Genomic DNA, 23,953 nt, shown 5'->3' on the forward strand with positions numbered 1-23,953 from the left:
TTAAACTCATGTAAAATCGATTTTAATCACTTTTTAGGGTTCCGTACCTCAAAAGGAACAACGGAACCCTTAAAGGTATTTATTTTTATGCATAATAGTTTTTGATTTATCGTGCAAAATGTCGGAAAAAATACCCGAGTACGGAACCCTCAGTGCGCAAATCTGACTCTCACTTGGCCAGTTTTTTTTTACTTTCATTGTGACATCGAGACAACCCTTATCCGCCACGTTTACGCATTTCTCCAAAAAAGTCTTCGGCTCTCTTTTCACCTCCAAAACCAGCTAAAAAAAGATTAAATCTTTAAACTCACCAGACATAGGTGGTTCCCTCAACGGTGGAGGCGCAACACTAACCGGCACCTCAGGTATTCCTAGCGGTACATTCATAGCTTCAGCTCTGTGCTGTACATCATGCACCTTCGGTTCATCAGGGGTAACCTCTCTACTCTTCATACTCAACATATTACTAAAAGAACTGAACACAGCACTCGCTACATGAGGCAGGACGTTAGGCAGCTGAGAAAAGTTCTGCGCTATATCAGATGTTAAGCTATTCTGTACGTTTTCTGTACCTACTTTATCCGGCTCGATGGAATCATTTAGATTTATCTCTTCAAGATTCTCTTCAGCTTGTAGATTAGCATTCTGGTCTGTTACGTTACTGTTTAGAGGAGCACTAACGTATCTAGTGCCTTGCAGTCTGGCAAAATACTCGTTTACGTCAAAGTCATCGGTAGATTTTACGGAGGCTTTTGACACGGTAGTCATTTCGTTTGTTTTATCGTTTTGCGTGTTTTTATTATTGTCTAAAGGGTTAGCTATGTTTGTTTGTGTGTTTTGTTGTGATTGGTTGGAGTTTGTGTCGCCGGACGATACGTTGGATATGCCGTGTTCGGAGTGCAACAAGGTTCTATTTTGGGCCCCGGGTTGTTCATCTGTAACAAAGAAAAGGTACGGTTTAGTAATTTAATTATTAATAATGGCTATGGATGAAATGCACCACGCTGGCTAAGTACAGATTGGCAGACTTCACACACTTTTGAGAACATTATGGTGAATTCTCAGGCATGCAGGTTTCTTTAGTAAGTTTTCTTTCACCGTTGAAGCAAGTGAAACGCACATAACTCCGAAAACTTAGAGGTGGGTGCCCGGGATTGAACCTTGGACTAGGAGGCGGACGTCTTAACCACTGGGCTATCGCACAAGTTGAATTACTACACGATTTAAGTACATTAGTAATTATGTTAACTAATACCACAGTATAAAGAGAGACAGTAGTCCGACGTACATGTAAAACGCAATACGTACTACATAGTACCCAACTACATAGATATAAAATGCTGTTCATTGAAAATAACTATAGTATAAACTTGAACTATAAGAAAAATAAATAAATAAATATTCTATCTATTTATCTATCCATCCAGCCATCTATCTATCTATCTATCTACCCATCCATCTATCTATCCACCTATCAATCCATCTATCCATCCATCCATCTATCTATCCATCCCTCTATCCATCCATCCATCTATCCATCTATCTATAAGCATGGAAAAATGTCTCCCATCTCTCCACCTCGTTGCGAACACATAAGTAATGTACGTTCTCAGGCATATTATAGACGGCTCCGTCGAACCTCTGTATGCAACATCATATCCCTACTCGGTGCTAATAGTTAACATAATTGGCACACAGATCTGTATGTTAGGCAACACGGGTACCTAATTGGCAGGTACATAGTGAAAATTGCAGCTTATCTAAAAGCTAGACTGGTCCACTTTCTCCCTAAGTGCTAGGCTAGTTCTGGTGTTATACAGGACCTGTACATATACCATACCCGCGGTTCCGCTTGCAATGGACTATTTACGCAAGGAACAAGTGTAAATAGTTTTACTTACTATTTTCTGCATACTTATTTATTCATGTATATTACATATATTATATTTCTATTATATAATATATAAGATTATAACTGTTTATTTATATATATGTATATATATACTTATATTATTAATTATTATTATTTATATATATTATATATATATATATATTTATGTGTATACACGCATACTACACATATTGTGGTTAAAGTTATTTTAAATTAAATTATTTTTTAATTTACTCACTGTTGTGACTGTGGCGTCACCCGGGTCACAGCTGAAAATCAGCGTCCTGCATATGATGCAGAACATAATGCTGAGCTGTACACCCATTTGGGGTGGTGTCACAGATGAAAATGTATATTTGTATACTTTGTTTTTATCTGTGACACCAACAACAAATAAATACATTTTCTTTCTTTCTTTCTTTCTTTCTAAATTAAAAATTTATAACACCCCCGACAAGTGAGGGTTACAGTAACTAGAAAAGAGCTGATAACTTTCAAACGGCTGAACCGATTTTCTTGGATTATAGCTAAGAACACTCTCGATCAAGCCACCTTTCAAACAAAAAAAAAAAACTAAATAAAAACCCTTTCGTGTCAGCTCGACTCGCACTTGACACTTTTTAGGGTTTCGTACCTCAAAAGGAAAAACGGAACCCTTATAGGATCACTTTGTTGCCTGTCTGTCTGTCCGTCTGTCGTGTCTGTCAAGAAAACCTATAGGGTACTTCCCGCTAACCTAGAATCATGAAATTAGTCAGGTAGGTAGTTCTTATAGCACAAGTAAAGGAAAACATCCAAAAACCGTGAATTTGTGGTTATATCGTACATAAAAAAATTAAAACGTGTTCACGAAAAGTTTAATTCACTAAATCACATATAGATGGCGCTGACCGTTTTTAACTAGCAAAGTTCTAAATAAAGGTGTAAGGTATTATCTTGTACGATGGTACGGAACCCTTCGTGCGCGAGTCCGACTCGCACTTGACACTTACTTACTTTAGTTCAATAGCTATATTAAAGTAGTGTTATTGTGTAAATCGTGACTGTAAAGGGCGTGACGTGTTAACCTACGATTAAGGCTACGGTATGCCAGTTATCCATGCCAAAGTCGTGATAGCCTAGTGGTTAAAACGTCCGCATTATATCCGGGAGGTCGTGGGTTCGATCCCGGACACACACTTATAACGTTTCTGAGTTATATGCATTATAAGCAACTAAAGGATGCCCGCGACTACGTCCACGTGGATTGAGGTTTTTAAAGACCCCGTGGGAACTGTTTGATTTTCCGGGATAAAAAGTAGCCTATGTCCGTCCCCGGGATATAAGCAAACCCTATACCAAATTTCGTCAGAATCGGTTAAACTGTTGGGCCGTAAAAAGGTAGCAGACAGACAGACACACTTTCACATTTGTAATAATAATATATGTATTAGTATGAATTATTGTTACTAACACACTAACTTTGTATATGGACCTATGTGTAGAAACATATGTGGGTCTGAAATAAAATCTTATTTATTTTGTTTTTAAAAAATCCACGCAGACGAAGTTGCGGAAAAAAGTTAGCCAGTATATACTCATAGTAGGTACGTAGTAGTATAGTAAAACTAGTATGTAAGTATAATAGCGCACACATTAACAAGGTAAAGACCTTTGATGTTTTCAAATCACCACTTGGTCACGGGCGAATGCGATTTTAGAGATCCGTATTAAAAATATTAGATGAGTATTGTTTTTTGAGACGACACGCATGTGAGGTTCCCTGACCACAACCCTTGGGTCTCTACCCTGCTGCTAGTGGGACACATTTTATCATATTTTAGTTAATTATATATTTTTGTTGTTTTTTCTCTTACTTTTTTTTTTATTTACTATAGGCAAGCGCTTGACCACAATCACACCTGATGGAAAGTGATGATGTGGTCTAAGATGGGACGCGTTTACCTAGAAGATGCCTATTTACTCTTGTTTTAAAGATACCCGGATTGTAATTGGTAGGAAACACAGATCGCGGAAGAGGATTGTACTTATTTTTTCTGTTATTTCTGTCACTTTATTTTTTTGTGTTTCTGCTACTCATCTGTTTAACTAATTTTGACGAAATTCGGTACGGACATAGCTTGCATCCCAGGGACTTTTTATCCCGAAAAATCAAAGAGCTCCCACAAGATCTATTTTGTACATAGGTATCTAGCTTGAATTCTACGGACGGACGGGCACAGGCAATTTTTTTCCCGGAAAACCAAAGAGTTCCCATGTAATTTTCAAGAATCTAAATCTACGCACATGAAGTAACGGGCGGTTATCATCTAGTGACTAGTCACTAGTATAAATGCGAAAGTGTTTGTTTGTTGATTTATTGGTTTGTTCTACAATCACACCGCAATGGAGCTATATGGATTTACCTGATTTCTTAACCCCCGACCCAAAAAGAGGGGTGTTATAAGTTTGACGTGTGTATCTGTGTATCTGTTTGTGGCATCGTAGCTCCTAAACTAATGAACCGATTTTAATTTTGTTTTTTTTTTGTTTGAAAGGTGGCTTGATCTAGAGTGTTCTTAGCTAGAATCCAAGAAAATCGGTTCAGCCGTTTAAAAGTTATCAGCTCTTTTCTAGTTACTGTAACCTTCACTTTTCGGGGGTGTTATAAATTTTTAATTTACACTTGTTACATGGTTAGTGGAATAGCCTATTTTTTATCCCGAAAATCAAAGCGTTTCTATGCGATTTTTTAAAAACCCCTTAACTAAACTTTTCTAATAAACTTTAGTTACGGAACCCTTGACTTCAAAAGCGTTTCGCGCAAGACAAGTATGTAAGGTTATTCGCAATTTCACTATTGGATCAAGTTGATCTTGTTCGAGTATCTATGGCATTTCGAGGGTAAAGGTGTGCGTACATTACGATTTATTCAAAACTAGATGATGCCCGCGACTTCGTCCGCGTGGATTTAGGTTTTTCGAAATCCCGTGGGAACTCTTTGTTTTTCCGGCATAAAAAGTAGCCTATGTGCTAATCCAGGATATTATCTATCTCCATTCTGAATTTCAGCCAAATCCGAGTAACAAACATACACACACACACATACAAACTTTCGCCTATATAATATTAGTGTGACTATAACCGAAGACCTCCCTGGCGCAATGGTGAGCGCTGTGGTCTTATAAGTGGGAGGTCCCGGGTTCGATTACCGACAGGGGAAATGGAATTTATATTTTCTAAACCTTCTCTGTCTGGTCTGGTGAGAGGCTTTGGCCGTGGCTAGTGACCACCGTACTGGCAAAGCTGCACCGCCAATGGGTTAAGCGTTGCGGTAGGTACGATGCCGTGTAGAAACCAATCAGGGGTATGGTTTAATGAACCTGCCATACCCCTTCCAAGTTAGCCAGCTTGCATCATCACTTACCATTAGGTAGGATCGTGATTAAGGGCTAACTTGTATCATAAGAAAAAGATCAAATATCTAAATCTAAATTGATTTTGATATGGAGGTGGGGGATATCAGTACCTAAACTAAACTTTTATAAACTTTTCTTTTTCTTTTTCATATTGCTAAAAAAAGACAGAACATGGGGTTCTACACGATGCCTATAGAAACCAATTAGGGGTATGGTTTAATGAAACTGCCATACCCCTTCCAAGTTCGCCCGCTTGCATCTCATCTGCATCATCACTTACCATCAGGTAGGATAGTGGTCAAGGGCTAACTTGTATTAGAAAAAAAGCTTTACAAATTAAAAAAAAAAACATGTTGGAATTCGTCAAAATCCTTAGTAAGGTGATGGGAATATCACTACCCATATTTTAAATGCGAAAGTGTGTTTGTTTGTGGGGTTGTGGTTACATGTTCTAACTGCTAATCCATAGCGATTAATCCAGGAAAATCACACTAATATTATAAACGAGAAAGTTTGTATGTGTGTGTGTGTGTGTATGTTTGTTACTCCTTCACGCAAAAACTACTGAACGGATTGGGCTGAAATTTATAATGGAGATAGATTATACCCTGGATCAGCACATAGGCTATTTTTATCCCGGAAAATCAAAGAGTTCCCACGGGACTTATAAATAAGTAGGGACGACAATAGTGCAACAGGCGGGGTTTGAACCGTCGACGAAAGGTCGACGGTTCAAACCCCGCCCGTTGCACTATTGTCGTACCTACTCCTAGCACAAGCCTGACGCTTAGTTGGAGAGGAAAGGGGAATATTAGTCATTTAACATGGCTAATATTCTTTAAAAAAAAAAAAAAGAAGTCGCGGGTATCAGCTAGTACACTATTAATGTATTAAACATTGCAATCACGAATTAACTCCACGCTATTGTATTGTTTTGACCATTTTCATGACATCATCTGCCATCAATCTTTAGTTGTATACAGGTGTGCGTATATCAGACCTATATGTACCTAGGTAGTACCTTACCTACGTCAGCAATGTTGAAAAACTCATGGTCACTGGTAAGATCGAAGGAAAGAGACCCCGCGGACGTAGCCCGAGACGTCAGACCAAATATAAGTGTAAATTAAAAATTTATAACACCCCCGACAAGTGAAGGTTACAGTAACTAGAAAAGAGCTGATAACTTTGAAACGGCTGAACAGATTTTCTTGGATTATAGTTAAGAACACTCTCGATCAAGTCACCTTTCAAACAAAAAAAACTAAATTAAAATCGGTTCATTAGTTTAGGAGCTACGATACCACAGGCAGATACACACGTCAAACTTATAACATCCCTCTTTTTGGGTCGGGGATTAAAAAATGGCGAGCAAGTCTCAAAATGTACGCACTATACCAATACTATTATTTTTATTATTTATTTAGAAAATTTTAGGAGTTTCTAGTCCTATTATAAACACTATAAATAGAATTCTTACTCCAATTTAGATTTTTTACGAAATGGGAACAAAATTTCTAATATGCACTTGCCTTAAATGGATATCTCTACATACCAATGTATGCAATCAACATAAACACTACATAGTCATAGTGTAGTTTATCAACATAAAAAAAAAATAGTGTGAACTCAGTCCGCCGCCTATGTCTGTTTGCAAGGGCTTATCTCAAAAACCGGTCAAGTGCGAATCGGGCCTCGCTTTTTTAGGGTTCCGTACATAATTATGAACATCATATTTTAAGTGTATGAAATATTTCTTTTTCGAGCTAGAACATCGCAATAAACCATGAAAGAATAAAGTTGAAAACTAAAACCCGCCTGCGATTGTCTTAGTAAACGCTAAAATATTATAGTAAAATTGATTAGTAAACGCTAAAATATTATAGTAAAATTGATTTTCTGTCGCTTGGTATATTTAATGCTGTTGTACATTTATACTCATGAACTTAGAATTTTCTCCTTTTTCATTTGACATCCCACTCGATACAATAGCAAAAAAAAAAATTTGGAGACCTCCACTTTTTCTGATGTAACGTCCGTTAGGTAATTTTTTTTTGTATAAAATAAAATATCGTAGGCTATGTCACCCGGACCTTTATAACGAATTAATTGACACCTCATTCATCAAAATCGGCCCAGTAGTTTTGAGTACAGGAGTAGTAGAGTAGTTTGAGTAGTTCCACACACAGAATCTGGATACAAACATACATACAAACATACAGCTAAAACCATAACCCTTAGTTTTGGCTTTGCCGCAGTCAGGTAAAAAGGTGAACAGACGACATCAATTCAGTCGCAGGGAGACGCTGGATTCAGGCGGCGCAAGACCCTGGCGTGTGGAAGTTCCTACAAGAGATCTATGTCCATCAAAGGATGCCTATCGATTGAGTAGGTAGGCAAAATCTTTGAGTCTCTATGAAAAGCATTCAATCATATCGCAAGAGAGATAAAATACCTCAAAGTATTGCCTAACTAGTGGACAATAGCTAATTTTCATTACTGTTAAACTGTGTAGAAATTGTTTTCAAAACACTTTACTAGGTACTTACTATAATATTTTAATCACGTTTCTTAATACGTATCTCTAATTTGCTTATCGAGCACGCTTGTTTTTTTTTATCATTTACAGGTGCTTGCGATCTCATTTTTTTTTTAAATTCATGATCTCACATTTTTTAATTCTGATACAATCATTGAACTACTTTTAGGGTTCCGTACCCGAAGGGTACCAACAGGACCCTATTACTGAGCCTCCGCTGTCCATCCGTCTGTCCGTCTGTCAGCGGGCTGTATCTCATGAACCGTAATGTGTATTTCTATTGCCGCTATAACAACAAGTAATAATAATTTAAAATGGCAGCAGGCGAGTTTACATATAGAGATTATCCATACTAATATTATAAATGCGAAAGTGTGTCTGTCTGTCTGTCTGTCTGCTGCGTTTTCACGGCCCAACCGCTGAACCGATTTTAATGAAATTTGGTACAGATTTGGAATACATTCCGGGAAAGGACATAGGCTACTTTTTATCCCGGAAAATCAAAGAGTTCCCATGGGATCTAAAAAAATCGAAATCCACGCGGGCGAAGCCGCGGGCATCCCCTAGTTTTTTATAAAAAAAAGTTAAAAAACCGGCCAAGTCCGAGTCCGACCCGCACACCGAGGGTTCCGTACGCGGGTATTTTTTCCGTCTTGCGAATTAGTAAGCTGGGCAGCTGGAAGCTGTGATAGCCTAGTGGTTAGGACGTCCGACTCCTAATCGGAAGTCGGGGGTTCGATCCCGGGCACGCATCACTAACTTTTCAGTTATGTGCGTTTTAAGCAATTAAATATCACTTGCTTTAAAGGTGAAGGAAAACATCGTGAGGAAACCTGCATGCCTGAGAGTTCTCCGTGTTCCCAAAGGTGTGTGAAGCCTGCCAATCCGCATTGGGCCAGCGTGGCAGACTATGGCCTAAACCCCTCTCACTCTGAGAGGAGACCCGTGCTCAGTAGTGGGTCGGCAATGGGTTGATCATGTCGAGCTGGGTATTAATACAATACTATTCGCCTTTCGTACAGTAGGTAAACAATGTTATTGCAAAACATAACATACCAAATACCACCAATACTCGGACCGGACACCGCTAAAGCACTGCATGTAAATTAATTCATTGAACGACAAAAACTTGATTTGGACGACCTTATGCAGTGTCGATCAATTTAATTATTACCTGGCTTTCCAAAACTATTTTATTTTCTTTGATTTTCTGGGATAAAAGTAGTCTTTGCCACTCTTCAGGTCTGTAACTATACCCATGCAAAAAATCACGTCGATCCGTTGCTCCGTTGCAAAGTGATTAAAGGACAAACCAACAACACATTTTCGCATTTATAATATGGGAAGTGATACTATTGTGTCCCAATCCGCACTTGGACATTGTGGTGGACTATAGCCAAACCCTTCTCATACTAAGAGACTGGTGATGATGATGACGATTGTGATCTATAAAAGCGGTTATAGTTTAGTGGTTAAAAGACCTGTTTCTTATTCAGAAGGGTTTGCGGTTCAAGTTTCGTACAGTAGATAAACAATGTAATAGCAAAACACAACATACCAACATTCGGGCAGGATACTGCTAAAGCACTGCATGTAAATTAATTCATTGAACGACAAAAACTTGATTTGGACGACCTTATGCAGTGTCGATCAATTCAATTATTACCTGGCTATCCAAAACTTTTTTTATTTATATTCAAATAAAAGTTAGTGCTTGACTGCGATCTTACCTGGTTATAAGTTATTACAGAAATGGGCTAACTTGGATTGGGTAAGCTGAAAGTTTAAACATATACCAATTTATAATCAACTTGTATCTTGTATAATGTACAAGTTGACCGTAATAACGCATTCATTGCATTCGCAATTTCTGAAAATCTTTTTTTAGTGGGGGTTTAATCTAGTCACATTTACAACGCGCGCACAAAATCGAGCTTAAACACGCAAAAAAAACATTCAAGTGCGAGTTGAACTCGCACACTATAGGTTCCGTACCATCGTACAAGAACGTGTACTTTCTGTTTTAATTTATATGGCGGCCATTTTGAATTTTTATTATTTTTTGTTATAACGGCAACGTAATACACGCTCTATGAGAATTTCAGCTTTCTACCTTTCATATCTCATGAACCGCGTAAGATACAGCTCGTTGACAGACAAACAGACGGTACGGACGGACGGACAGTGGAAGTTTAGTAATAGGATCCCTTTGGGTACGGAACTTTATAAATGGTCTAGAATCTAGACCATAGAAGAATCTAGAATCTAGAGTTCCGTTATCAAGACTCTAGATTGCGGATGACTACGTCGTAATTTGGATTTAAATTTTTAAAATATTTTCTAATTTATCACCAAAACAACATTTTTGGTAACATTTTTTTTTCCATTTAAACATGACACACTTTCATTACTCAAGTTCAAAGTAAAGTGTGTCATTTTGAAAAATTATCTAGGAATTTACATAGTTTCCGGTTGTAAAACGATTTTACTATTTACTCATTACTCCATAACTCATAAGTCATAACATCAAATATGCCGCCATAGATAGGTACATGTCGAAAAGCTAGATAAGCTTTGTTTTAAACTTCCAGTTGTTTTTATGGTCTAGTGTGCATTTGCAAGTTTTATTGCAGAAGTTAGCTGTCAGTGTCATGTACATTTGCATGACACTTTCTTCTACATTTATACTAACATTATAAATGCGAAAATGTGTCTGTCTTTCTGCTAGCTTTTCACGGCCCATCCGTCTAACCGATTTTGATGAAATTCGGTACGCAGATAGCTTGCATCCCGGGGACAGAATAAATACTACTTTTACCCAATAAAATCAAAACTACCTACGGGTGAAAAACCTAAATCCATGAGAGCGGATATCATCTAGTAGAAAATAAAGCAACTAAATTATAAGACAGTAAGTTATATAATAGATAATAAGTTTTTCCATTGATATACATGTGATTTGTGCAATTTATATAGTAGTGTGTACATAACTTGCCAAAGCTTCTGCAAGTTTCGTTGCTAGTGGAAACATGGCACAAGGAACTTGACTATTTACAGGATATTAATCATAGAATAATTGACAAGTACATGTACAAGATAAATAGCGATCGATAAGGTACTTTTAATGATCCTAATCATTTTTTGTACGGCTAAAGAGAGGGATAGCCTCTTTACCTAGCCGTTTAAATTTGACAAAGAAAAAACTATAGATTTCTATGGTTACAAATGTCTGTTTGTAAAAACATAAGCTATACCATTAATGTAAAGTATGTTTTTTTAGAAGGATAGATTAATGTAATTTCTTTTAAGGCTCACTGTGATCAAATAAAAAGTTCTCTTTTTTCTTCTTTCTTTCTTTCTAAAGCTTCAATCAATAAAACCACCCCACCGTTGAGCACGGAGTCCTCAAAATGACATGGGTTTGGTCATAGTCAACCACGCTGGCCAATTCACACATGATTGAGAACATTATGGAGAACTCTCAAGCGTGAAGGTTTCTTCACAATATTGTTTTCCTTCACCGTTAAAGTAATAATATTTAATTGCTAAAACGCACAAAATTCCGAGAGATGCTTGAGGGGCTAATTTGAGAGAATAGTCGATACTTTAATTAATTTCTTAAACTGGACCTTTTCAAGTAAAGATTTTTTATATAAACCTGTGAGGATGATACTGTCACGGTCGGAATCAGAATGCCATAAGCCTACGTTGTCTTATTAGTTTACAAATTGCGAAAAACCAAATTAAATTGGAATGTCGCGGGCAGGCCGGTCGCTTCGCCCTTAAGATCTTTTACGCACGGTCGACTAGTCGCCCAGCAACTCGTCGACGGCGACCGTTACAATCTAAGAAATGGGCCTTAGATTTAGATCTATAGAGTGCACTTTAACTCAGCTCAGACTTAAGGCACTGTTAAAACAAGACAGCGTTATATCGCTGATATAAATCCGTCTCTTTTTAACTGAAACTTAAGTCTGAACAAAGTCAAAGTCTTAACTACAAACCAAGTCGAGTAAACGCAATATCTAAGTACTAAAACAGTTAGATGCAGTAGGTTCGTATAACAGATAAGTTCTAATCTTTCAATTTGTTAACTTTAGGCGTCACCCTCACCGCACCTAAGTTTCCTAACCTAAGTGTTTATTTTTCATTGTATCATTGCAATTTGCAACGCCCTAAAGAAATCATGTTAAATATTTTAGAAGTACTGAAACATGTATTTTTTTATTAATAAGCTTTTAACTATTTATTTTTACAGGACTTCATCCGGGTTCATTTAATTTTTTCAAATCCCCAGGGAACTCTTTAATTTTTTTGTACAAACAGTAATCCTTATACCACCAGTAATGTCCGTCCACAGTATGCAAGATATCTCTGCACCAGATGTCAATTCCGTTATACGGATGAGCCGAAAAGCCTACAAGATACATTTTCGTATTCATAATATTAGTATGGATTGATTGACGCTGAAGACTTTTTTGGAAGTACCACTCACATCCCATATAGGGCTTCAAAATCGGACTATTTTTCAGCTCCGGGGTCTGGTTTTGAAGCTTCATTAAAAAATTGAATCTGATTGCCAGTGCTACTGCCAATATTGCATTGGCCTACTGTATGGCATTTCTTAAACTGTGATTTTAGTCACAAAAAAGCTACGCCTTAAACAAATCATTACATCCAACACACAACCATGACGCAGAGATAAAGATTAAGTGGAGCGGAAAAACGTAAAAGGAAAAGTTCGGAAAACGCGAAATCACTCACGGTTGCATAACGCCCTTCGATAGCGACCGAATCGTAAGGCTAGACACACATTGGTGTGAATTTTATTATACAAAATCTCTCTAAATTGACAGGTTTTAAATTAGTGCTATGCTTTGCCGTCGGAAGCATTGTGAAAGGGACAGCAAGCAGCAGGATAGTTTTACTCCGTACAAAGCCTTCGCTGTCCATCCGTCTGTCTGTCAGCGGGCTATATCTCATGAACCGTAATAGGCACAGATTTGAAGTTTTCACAGAGTGTGTACTTCTATTACCGTTATTATAAACCAACCAAAAAACCCAAGATGGCGGATGCAAATTCAAAATTGCCACCATGCAAATTAAAAAAAATTAAAAAATAAGTACATAATGCTATACCTTGTACGGTGGTACGAAAGCTCTAATGTGCGAGTCCAATTCAACTTGACCGGTTTTTGTACCTGACTACGACAAAGTCAAAAGGAAGGGTTATGATTTTAGCAGTCTATGTATGTTTGTATCCAGGTTCTGTGTGTTCCACCGTAGCGCCCAAACTTCTGGGTCGATTTTGATGAATGAGGTGTCGATTGATTCGCTGTAACGTCTTGAACCTGATGAAATAGGCTGTATTTTATACGAAAAAAATTGACCTAACGGATTTTACATCAAAAAAGTTGCGATCTCTAAAAATTTTTGCTATTGTTTACATTTAGCTTATATTATAGAGACGCTGTTTTTTTACCCAACGGTGTGTTCCACCGTAGCACCTAGACTATTGGGTCAGTTTTGATGAATGAGATATCCATAGATTTTTTGTAAAGGTCCGAATAACATAGGCTAAGTTTTGTACGAAAACAATTGACCTAACGGATGTTACATCAAAAAAAGTTGCGGTCTCCAAATTTTTTTGCTATTGTTTACATTTAGCTTATTTTGTTATTAAGAGATGCTGTTTTTTTTAATGAATTTTTTTACAAGCTTAAACTTAATTTTTTTTTAAACTTCTTAACATCCTTAAGCGTTATCGGCTTATCAACATACATCTTGTCACGGCCAACTGGTTGGGTCACCTGTTCTTGTTATTAGGCTTACTCACGATGGCATAACACCATCCGGTATCGATCAACTCTTTAGCACACCTGCTCTCGCGTCGACATTCAGTCTACTAAAGACAATCGCGACGAACGGACGTGTTAAACAAAGCTTCATTATAACCTCGTGTGTAGTTCCGACTTTATGCGTTAAAAAGTTTCGAACTCTAAGTTTTCATGTGAAAAAGTGTTCTCCTTTGTGAGTGATAATATTATTTTTTTGGTTTTGTCTCCAGTGCGTAAAGTTTTCGAAAAGTTTATCATATCAGGTTTGAGCTTTATTTGACAAAAAAATAACAGCGAATTCGTTAGCTTCATATAAAACGTAGAACTTTGGTGAAAAAAAAATATCTTCTCAAGGCAGGACGCGTTTGGAACCCTCGTAGCTTTAGTGCTAAGTGGACGAGCATCAACATCTCAATCACAGAACATACATTTACAAATAAAATTGATTTATTATTGACTATTGAAAATTATAATCCGTATGGATTATAATTTTCAATAGTTAGTTACATATAGTTAGTTACATTTCTCATTTCACTTTAAATAATAGGTTTAAAATAATATTATAAATGCAATGCATAAATGCAAAAGTGTGTTAGTTTGTTGGTTCGTTGGTCTGTTTTTTAATCAACGGTAGCAACGGATCGACGTGATTTTTTTGCATGACCTGAAGAGTAACATAGGCTACTTTTCTCCCAAAAATCAAAGAGTTCTTACGGGATTTTTAAAAACCTAAATCCAAGGGGACGAAGTATAAGATAATAGGACTTTCTGGTCCTCGAGAGAATCCTTAAGCGATCCCAAACACGCCCCATAGGTGCAAACAATTTGTATGTTAGAGTACGTGTTACTGTGATAATTTAAACAAGTGTAAATTAAAAATTTATAACACCCCCGACAAGTGAAGGTTACAGTAACTAGAAAAGAGCTGATAACTTTCAAACGGCTGAACCGATTTTCTTGGATTATAGCTAAGAACACTCTCGATCAAGCCACCTTTCAAGCAAAAAAGAGATACACAGATACACATGTCAAACTTATAACACCCCTTTTTTTGGGTCGGGGGTTAAAAATACGTTATTTTTACGGAAATCAGGGAAACCACAGGCATCCATATTAATTTACAGAACGTGTCTACACGAAATAACAACAGCCACAATAACAACATTTAACAGGGCTCTCTCCGTCACTCGTTTCATACAATCGTAGTTCCAATTTCATTTGAATATTAAGCAACCAAAGTCCATGAAATTTTGCAGACATATTCTAGAAACTAATATCTGTGTCTGTGGTGTTTTAGATTTTTCTAAAAATATGTAGTTTTAAAATTACAGGGGCTCAAAGATTTGTATGATATTTTTTAAAACCGCGTAACTTTGAATCCGAATATTTTAACAGAAATCTGGAAAACCACAGACATAGATATTAGTTTCTAGAATATGTCTGCAAAATTTCATGGACTTTGGTTGCTTAATATTCAAACGAAATTGGAACTACGATTGTATGAAACGAGTGACGGAGAGAACCCTGTTAACGTTCACACTGTGTGTCTTTTAGTTGTAAATCTTTTTTTTAAATGTAACTATTTGTATGTATAAAAGTTGTTGGTTAGTCAACTAAAATAAATAAATTAGGTATCTACAAAATTATAAACGAATTCAAAATACACAATTTATTTATGGAATAACATTGTATACTGACATGTACTTAAACAAGGTTCAGTCTTTCATAAATGCTTTTTTACAGTTCTCGGAAGCGAAAATAAAAAGTTAATATTATATATTTTTTACAAGCTATAATTAATTGTCAATTAAGTATAAATAATGCATTAAGTATAGGTACAGGAAGTGCTCGATTTTCCTGCACCTTTACCAGGTGCTATAGGGTACCACTACCAGAGTGAATTATAGTGAGAGTTTGATACTGAATCGATGATATGTCAAATATTAGGCTATGGTCAGTGGTAACGTTAGAAAATCATAGAAAAAGTGTAAATTAAAAATTTATAACACCCCCGACAAGTGAAGGTTACAGTAACTAGAAAAGAGCTGATAACTTTCAAACGGCTGAACCGATTTTCTTGGATTATAGCTAACAACACTCTCGATCAAGCCACCTTTTAAACAAAAAAAACTAAATTAAAATCGGTTCATTAGTTTAGGAGCTACGACGCCACAGACAGATACACAGATACACACGTCAAACTTATAACACCCCTCTTTTTGGGTCGGGGGTTAAAAATTTAAAATGGCCGCCATCATGAAAATTAAAAAAAAAAAAGTGTTATTTGAACAATATACGGAACCCGTTGGGTGCGCACTTGACATACTTTTGTATTCTGCGCCTGTGAATCTACCATTGAAAAGAGATTCTACGGAGAAGAGTGTGAAACTTGACAGTTACCCTTTTTAAACCACAAAAAGTCCTGGGCCCCAAGTCTACTATTGCAATTGTGTTTCAGTTGTCTATCAATGACATCTTAATTGTTACTTTTAGCAATTTTGGTAGTCTACTAATTCAATGGCGTCACAATTGTTTTCCGATGGCGTGCCACTGACACTTCAATGACACAATTGTAAATAATTGGTAGTCCCGTACTTAATGACAAGTCAATGATCGAATTTAAGCGTAGTCTGCTAATAGTTTGACAGTTGCAATGACCATTGGATCGCCATTGAACTATCATTGATGCGCCATTGTGCTGTCATTGCTTTTATGCCAGTGTTTGTTTGGTTTTACAAGGGTTTTACATCATATTTAGCAATAGTTTGGGTACTTAGTTGTAAAGTTATCTTTCTACGTTGTAAGGTGAACACCTAGGCATAATGTCTAGAATAAGATGGAATATTTTGGAATTGGCCAACGCGGTTGATACTCAACAACGCTATCGTTCGGACCAAAGCACGTGCCTCCACTCATGCCTGTGGAAGCTCTTCTTCTGCAACGGGCATGTGATTTAATTTTTGTTTATTAATTCTTAAAAAAAAAAAACTAATTCCCACAAATATGTTTATTCATTTAACATAAAAAAGAGTAAAATATCCTTAATATATAAGAGTAATAATATTATGAATTAAACAACATTATTGTATATTTTAGGATGAACACAATTCAAGGGCCGAGTTGGAAAGTGCTATTGAAGTACAGCATTCACAAAGCCATCGAGTTAACCAAGGTCTGCTTGAAGGTAGGGTGCTGCAGCAGGCTCTCATCAACAGGCTGTGGAGAAATGCATGAAGTTAATAATAAATAATTGAAATAAATGATTTTGAATTTTGACTAGACTTTGATTAGATTTTTAAAGAAAAAATAATATTTCTTTCCTATAATCCGCATAACTGTTTAGTGATTATAGTGAAACATAAGAATATTATTTTTTCTTTAAATACCATGGAATTCCACAATGTAATGTCTGTTTCTATTCAATATTTGATTAGATTAATATTGGAAACTCCAAGCATAGTAATTGATAATAATAATAATTTGCTGATCTGACACCATTACCAGAGTATTTTCCATTTAATTTCTTTGAACAGACACTAAATTGTACATTGAATGTAGTCATCAGATTCTGATCCTGATAGCTGTTTTGTGCGACATTTCTGAAAACAAACTACTGTTTATTCAATATAATATAATGACCTAAATTGTTTTTAAATATTAAATGAATAAAAAGGCAACCTTTTTCGAGGGAAATGCAACTCCTGCTCCCCCTGCTGTCCTGCTAAATGCAGCAGCAAACTTCTCAATTGCTGCAGCCAGCCTAGCAGCAGATTGGTTTTGGTTTGTTGCAGTCCCCAGTCTGACAATTGCTGCATCCAAGTTTTCTGTCGCCTGGGCTTGAGCCAAAATTGCGTCTGCATTTTAGCCTCGATCTGGTCAAGCCTGGCCTGCGAACACCGCTTAGCCAGGCTTTGCCCCGTCACGGGTGCGGTTGCAGGTTGCAGTCACCGGGATGGCTCTCCAAGTAGTGTAGCAGTGACGAAATCTGCTCCACTACTACCATTTTCGCAGTTCCTTATAATATTCACACTTCAAAGATTTAAATATTCTGTCTACCTAGGTAGGTATTCGCAAGTCGCCTCAAAAATCAAACAAAATTCAAATTGCTTGTTGTTTATTTTAGTGGCTTGCTTATTGCAAGAACTATCAAATGACATTGACATTTAATGTCAATTCGACAGTTACAGATGAAATATAATTATTTTTGACATTTTATTTTTTAGATCGCACTTAAAATTTATCTTTTTGGTTTTTTATGATCATATTACTTAAGGCTTAATCTTTAAAACACAAATAGATAACATTTATAATCGAATCTAGCTTAAATAAACGTTTTTAATATGTATTATTTTTTTTGGACTCATTTCGGCAAAAGCTTTTTGAGCAAATGGCAATACCAACTACAATGCAACTACAATCCAATTATAAGACCATCGGTCGCCCATTGTGAATTTAGTAGACTACGAAATTATGAACCAATGGTAATTGAATTAAAATTGCATTGTAGTTCAATGACAAATCATGTAAAATAGCAGACTTGGGGCCCTGGACACAACGGACAAAGACCTAGAAACTACTTTTTTACGCTGGAAAATCTCAAGGAATTTCCACAAAACTTTTCAAAACCTAAATTCACGCGGAAAAAAAAATTTAATCTGTATTTTGGCATGTAAATTGTAGATAAATTAATACGACAAGAATACTACGAGAAACATAAAAATATATATATATATAAAATCGGAAATTGTCGCAATTAAGAATTCAATGTCAACATAAAATGTATATGTTTAATATACATATTTACATAATTTCTTAATAACAGCGTCACAAACAGATATATTAGCATATTCAGATTATGGTCCGTGGCAGAAATTTTCCATATAAGTAGGTAAATAATGTTATGTTGAAAATACTTTCTTATAAGCAACAGGGCCGGCTGGTCCGTCCATAAATACAAACTAGGCTACCGTAGGCGTGTGCTGGCATTTGTTTTAGGGTTCCGTATCCAAAGGGACCCTATTACTAAGCCTTCGCTGTCCGTCCATCTGTGTGTCTGTCAGCGAGTTGTATCTCGTGAAGTGTATAGAGCGTTGAAATTTTCACAAACCAGGCTACCGTGCATCGTAGCTCCTAAACGAATGAACCGATTTTAATTCAGTTTTTTTTTTGTTTGAAAGGTGGCTTGATCGAGAGTGTTCTTAGCTATAATCGAAGAAAATCGGTTCAGCCGTTTGAAAATTATCAGTTTCTAGTTTTCTTATAGAGGTTTTTGTGTCGGGGTTTTTTAAATTTTAAGTTATCACACTAATATTATTAAGGCGAAAGTTTGTGTGTGTGTGTGTGTGTGTGTGTATGTTTGTTACTCCTTCACGCAAAAACTACTGGACGGATTTGGCTGAAATTTGGAATGAAGATAGATAATGTTCTGGATTAGCACATAGGCTGCTTTTTATCTCGGAAAATTAAAGAGTTCCCACGGGATTTCAAAAAAGCTAAATCCACGCGGGCGAAGTCGCAGGCATCGGCTAGTATGATTATATTGTAGAGATACCATCAAGGAAAATACAATTTACGACTCCTTATATTACGAATTATTTAATAAAATTACTACCACGAATTAAAATATGAAAAATTAAAACGAAAATATTATTATCGCAGAAAATGTAGATAGTGGACAAAAAACCGCGAAAACATTGTTGACAGTCGACTCAATGTGGCCATGGCGCGATGTTTTTTTTTTTTTTTTAAGATAATTTAGTAAACAAAGGTCCAAACCCGTTCTGCCAAAGTCACACACGCGGATCAGTTCGGTGCTAAGTTAGATAAATACATCGATCAATAAAAAACGTAAAGGACTGACCGAAAGGATTTTTTTTGACGTGACAACGTCTTATAATTCGATAGAGCCGGCTGCACGCACGAAAAAACATGACTCAAGCGGCGTTACCTCGCTCTGAGGCGTTCCATGTAAGGCTTGAAGTGCAAGCGAGAGCGCGGAACGAGCGACAAAAAAGCACAATCGGCCTTTGTTGTCACGTTCAACTATCGTCAGTAAACCGACTTTACAGACAACCATTTTTTTTTTAAATTAATCTAATAATAGAATATATAAGATAGAGTCCAATACTAAAACCCGACTACTCTTTTTAATAAACTCTGACATATAGTAAATAATACAAGTGTAAATTAAAAAAAAATTAACACCACCGACAAGTGAAGGTTACAGTAATAACTAGAAAAGAGCTGATAACTTTGAAACGGCTGAACCGATTTTCTTGGATTATAGCTAAGAACACTCTCGATCAAGCCACCTTTCAAACAAAAAAAAAACTAAATTAATATCGGCTCATTAGTTTAGGAGCTACGATGCCACAGACAGATACAGATACACAGATACACACGTCAAACTTATAACACCCCTCTTTTTGGGTCGGGGGTTAAAAAGTATGTTTTTGTCGCTTGGTATATAATTTTAAACTTACCTTGAATAACACATAGGCTATCCAGGGCATTTTTGAAAACTTAAATCCACGTGAACGAAGTCAACAAACTAAAGGATATTTTAACGGTTTATGTTAATACTTTTGACATACATTTAACAAACATTTCGGCTGTGAAAAATGATTTTTAATACCATAAGTGTTTATCAAGGCAATGCTTTAATGTTAAAAACCATCTGAATAAATATTTAAGGACCATATAGGTAGGTAATATTTCAATTTTACTGATAAAAAAAATAGTTATAAAATCAATAAAACCAGCGATTAGTTAATAAAATGCTATAAATATTATGGTTTCCATAAGCACCATTGCATCGTAAGGTTTTACTTAGGCAGAACAAGTTTATTTACATCTTCGCTTGGTTTATAAAGAAGATATTATATACGATACCTCATATAGATAGGTACCTAACAGGTACATCCGGGATGTAAGCTACTTCTGTACCAAATTTCATTTACAAGTGTAAATTAAAAATTTATAACACCCCGGACAAGTGAAGGTTACAGTAACTAGAAAAGTGCTGATAACTTTCAAACGGCTGAACTGATTTTCTTGGATTATACCTAGCTAAGAACACTCTCGATTGTTTGAAAGGTGGCTTGATCGAGAGTGTTCTTAGCTATAATCGAAGAAAATCGGTTCAGCCGTTTGAAAGTTACTCGTACCTATCAGCTCTTTTCTAGTTACTGTAACCTTCACTTGTTGGGGGTGGTATATTTTTTTTTTAATTTACACTAACTTCACTATCTCACCTTCCAGGTCTATATCTATAACCATGCAAAAAATCATGTAGATCCGTTGCGACGTGATTGAAGGACAAACCAACAAAAAAGACACTTTCGCATTTATAATCAACGTTTTTTCTACAGGCAATAAATACAAAAAAGCAAACTGACCAATAACATTGATATAATAATTATGATTATTGCATGGACCTGTTGAGTTTTAGGGTTCCGTACCTCAAAAGAAAAAACGGAACCCTTATAGGATCACTTTGTTGTCTGTCTGTCTGTTCGTTTGCCCGTCTGTCGTGTAGTAAAAAAAAACCTATAGGGTGCTTCCCGTTGACCCAGAATCATGAAATTTTGCAGGTAGGTAGGTCTTATAGCACGAGTAAAAGAATAAATCCACCGACTCACACTTGCCTGGTTTTTTATTTTATTACATACATTACGGATGGTCGCGTATATGACTTTTTGGACTTTTTACACGACGGACGGTCGGACGGACAGACAGACAGACAACAAAGTGATCCTATAAGGATACACCTTTCAAACAAAAAGAAAACTAAATTAAAATCGGTTCATTATTTTAGGAGCTACGATACCACAGACAGATACACAGATACACGTGTCAAACTTATAACACCCCTCTTTTTGGGTCGGGGGTTAAAAAGATAATTCGAATACCTGATCTCGTACCATACAGTAATAACAAAAGTTACTTATCTAGATCCATTTATGCAAATGGCTGGATTGATTTGATTCAATATTGTTTTACATAGTTACTGGCGAATATTCCCTACTGATAACAACTTATGTTAATTAATATAACTGGTCAAGTGCGAGCCAGAAAACGCATAAAGTAGGCTTCCTACAACACAAACAATTGAACAATTGAAAAGAGCAACCGCCGAGTTTCTTGCTGGTTCTTCTCGGTAGAACGGCATTCCGATTCAGTGGTAAATTATTTGACGATTTAAAAGCATTTGTAAAAGTTTATTTGAATAAAAATTTATTCTATTCTAAAATCTATTCTATTCTATTCCGAAACCATGCTAGTTGCTAAATATTTCTTTCTTTTTTTTTTATATTTTTTTTTATTTTAAAAAAAGGATATTAGCCATTTGAATCATGACTAACATTCCCCTTTCCCTTCCAACTAAGCGTAAAGCTTGTGCTAGGAGTGGGTACGACAATAGTGCAACGGGTGGGGTTTGAACCGCCGACCTTTCGGATTTCAGTCCGCTCCTATAATCGTGGAGCTATTGAGGCTTTTCAGACAGTTATTATCCATACTTCCATACTAATATTATAATTGCGACAGTGTGTCTGTCTGTCTGCTAACTTTTCACGGTCCAACAGTTTAACTGATTTGACGAAAGTTACAGAGTTAGCTTATATCCCGGGGGTGGACATAGGCTACTTTTTATCCCGGAAAATCAAAGAGTTCCCACGGGATTCGTAAATACCCATCCGCCTAACCGATTTGCATGAAAGGAACCGATGTGGCTTGCATCCCTGGAAATTGACATAGGCAACTTTTTATCCTGGAAAATAAAATAGTTTTTTTTTTCTCTCGTCTGGCTTTACACTGATTAGCCAATGTCAAGTTTGTAGTTATTTACAAGTTAGGGAAACTATATGTATATGTGAGGTATAAGTATGGACTTCGTCTGTGTCGGCGCCCGCCGACATACGCGCGGCGCCCCTTTAGAGCGCTTCCCAGTCAGTTCCACCACCAATAAACACCAGCAGAACACAAAAACCGGCCACTTCTATCAAAAAACACTCCAAAAAGTCACAACACGCGCGCCAGCAAACGCCACCACAGACGAAGTCCAATAAAATAGTTCTCATGGGATCTTTAAAAACCGAAATCGGTCAACTTGTGACGTCACCCTCCCGAACCTCTCCAGTACCGTAGGAACCTACTCAGTTATGCGTTACATCTAGAGACGTATCATTTCTATTTCCTTTTCTAGAGTTCTGTGGTCTAACTATTTATCTTATCAGTTACGTATTTTCAAATTGCAATAGGCTGAATACCTGTGGACAGTAATTACATAAAAAATCAATAAAGCAATCGATATAAATCAATATTAGACAGCGCAATCAATAAGTAGGTACCAGCCAAATACAATACAAGTTTCGGCAATATTTTACTTATGTGCAAATGTGAACCTTGACCAACTGTTGACAAAATGAAAAACCGGCCAAGTTCGAGTGCGATTCGTGCATCGAGGGTTCCGTACTTTGGTATTTTTCAACAGAAATACACATTATGTGAAAATTTAAGCTCTCTACCTATTACGGTTCACAAGATACAGCCCGCTGACAGACAAACAGACGGACAGCGGAGTCTTAGTAATGAGGGTCCTGTTGGCGTCTTGGGATACGGAACCCTAATAAGGAAAGATATTCCTTTTCCTAGTATAATGCTCCCGGAATAACAGATACATGTGTGACCTTGACTAACTAATCTGTATTCATGTTACATCGACTCTACAAACTATAATGTGTTTATAAGTGATGTTCTATCTCGTAATCTCTATGAGTGACCGAGCAAAGCGAGGTCTCCGAGCTTATTTAGATGGATTCGCACTTTGTCTGTCTGTCTGTCTGTCTGACATTTACATAACTTACTAGCGACTCGCCCCGGCTTCGCACGGGTGCAATGATACTAAGTGGTGTCAGTTTAGATATTTTTCTTACTAGTCGATGCCCGCGACTTCGCCCGCGTGGATTTAGGTTTTTCGAAATCCCGTGGGAACTCTTTGATTTTTCGGGATAAAAAGTAGCCTATGTGCTAATACAGGATATTATCTATCTTCATTCCAAATTTCAGCCAAATCCGTCCAGTAGTTTTTGCGTGAAGGAGTAACAAACATACATACACACCGCCTTAGTTAGTTTCTAGAATATGTCTGCAAAATTTCATAAACTTTGGTTGCTTAATATTCAAATGAAATTGGAACTACGTTTGTATGAAGCGAGTGACGGAGAGACCCCTCTTAAAGATCTATCAAGATCTTGGCATAGTGTAATGATCCCGGAATGAGGAATAT

At 36.7% G+C, this 23,953-nt stretch overlaps 2 protein-coding genes across 9 annotated transcripts in view; one reads left to right on the forward strand and one right to left on the reverse strand.

The window, feature by feature from the left end:
- LOC123879738 overlaps positions 1–23,953 on the reverse strand; it is a 94,989-nt gene that overhangs the window by 24,487 nt on the left and 46,549 nt on the right. For all 4 annotated transcript variants that reach the window (XM_045927638.1, XM_045927637.1, XM_045927636.1 and 1 more), the window contains exon 2: positions 312–935. In XM_045927638.1, the coding sequence (XP_045783594.1) occupies positions 312–935 (624 nt within the window). The remainder of the gene's footprint in view (positions 1–311; positions 936–23,953) is intronic.
- Positions 13,718–23,953, forward strand: part of LOC123879740 — a 51,528-nt gene continuing 41,292 nt past the window's right edge. The window contains exons 1-2 of one of the 5 annotated variants that reach the window (XM_045927644.1): positions 13,766–13,786; positions 13,896–13,928. The gene's annotated coding sequence lies outside the window, so the exon portion shown is untranslated. Of the gene's footprint in view, positions 13,929–23,953 lie in introns of all 5 variants that reach the window. The other 4 variants (XM_045927642.1, XM_045927641.1, XM_045927643.1 and 1 more) reach the window with 4 other exon arrangements.

This window comes from Maniola jurtina, chromosome 28 (genome assembly GCF_905333055.1).
Source record: "Maniola jurtina chromosome 28, ilManJurt1.1, whole genome shotgun sequence".
Classification (NCBI taxonomy): Eukaryota; Metazoa; Arthropoda; class Insecta; order Lepidoptera; family Nymphalidae; genus Maniola; species Maniola jurtina.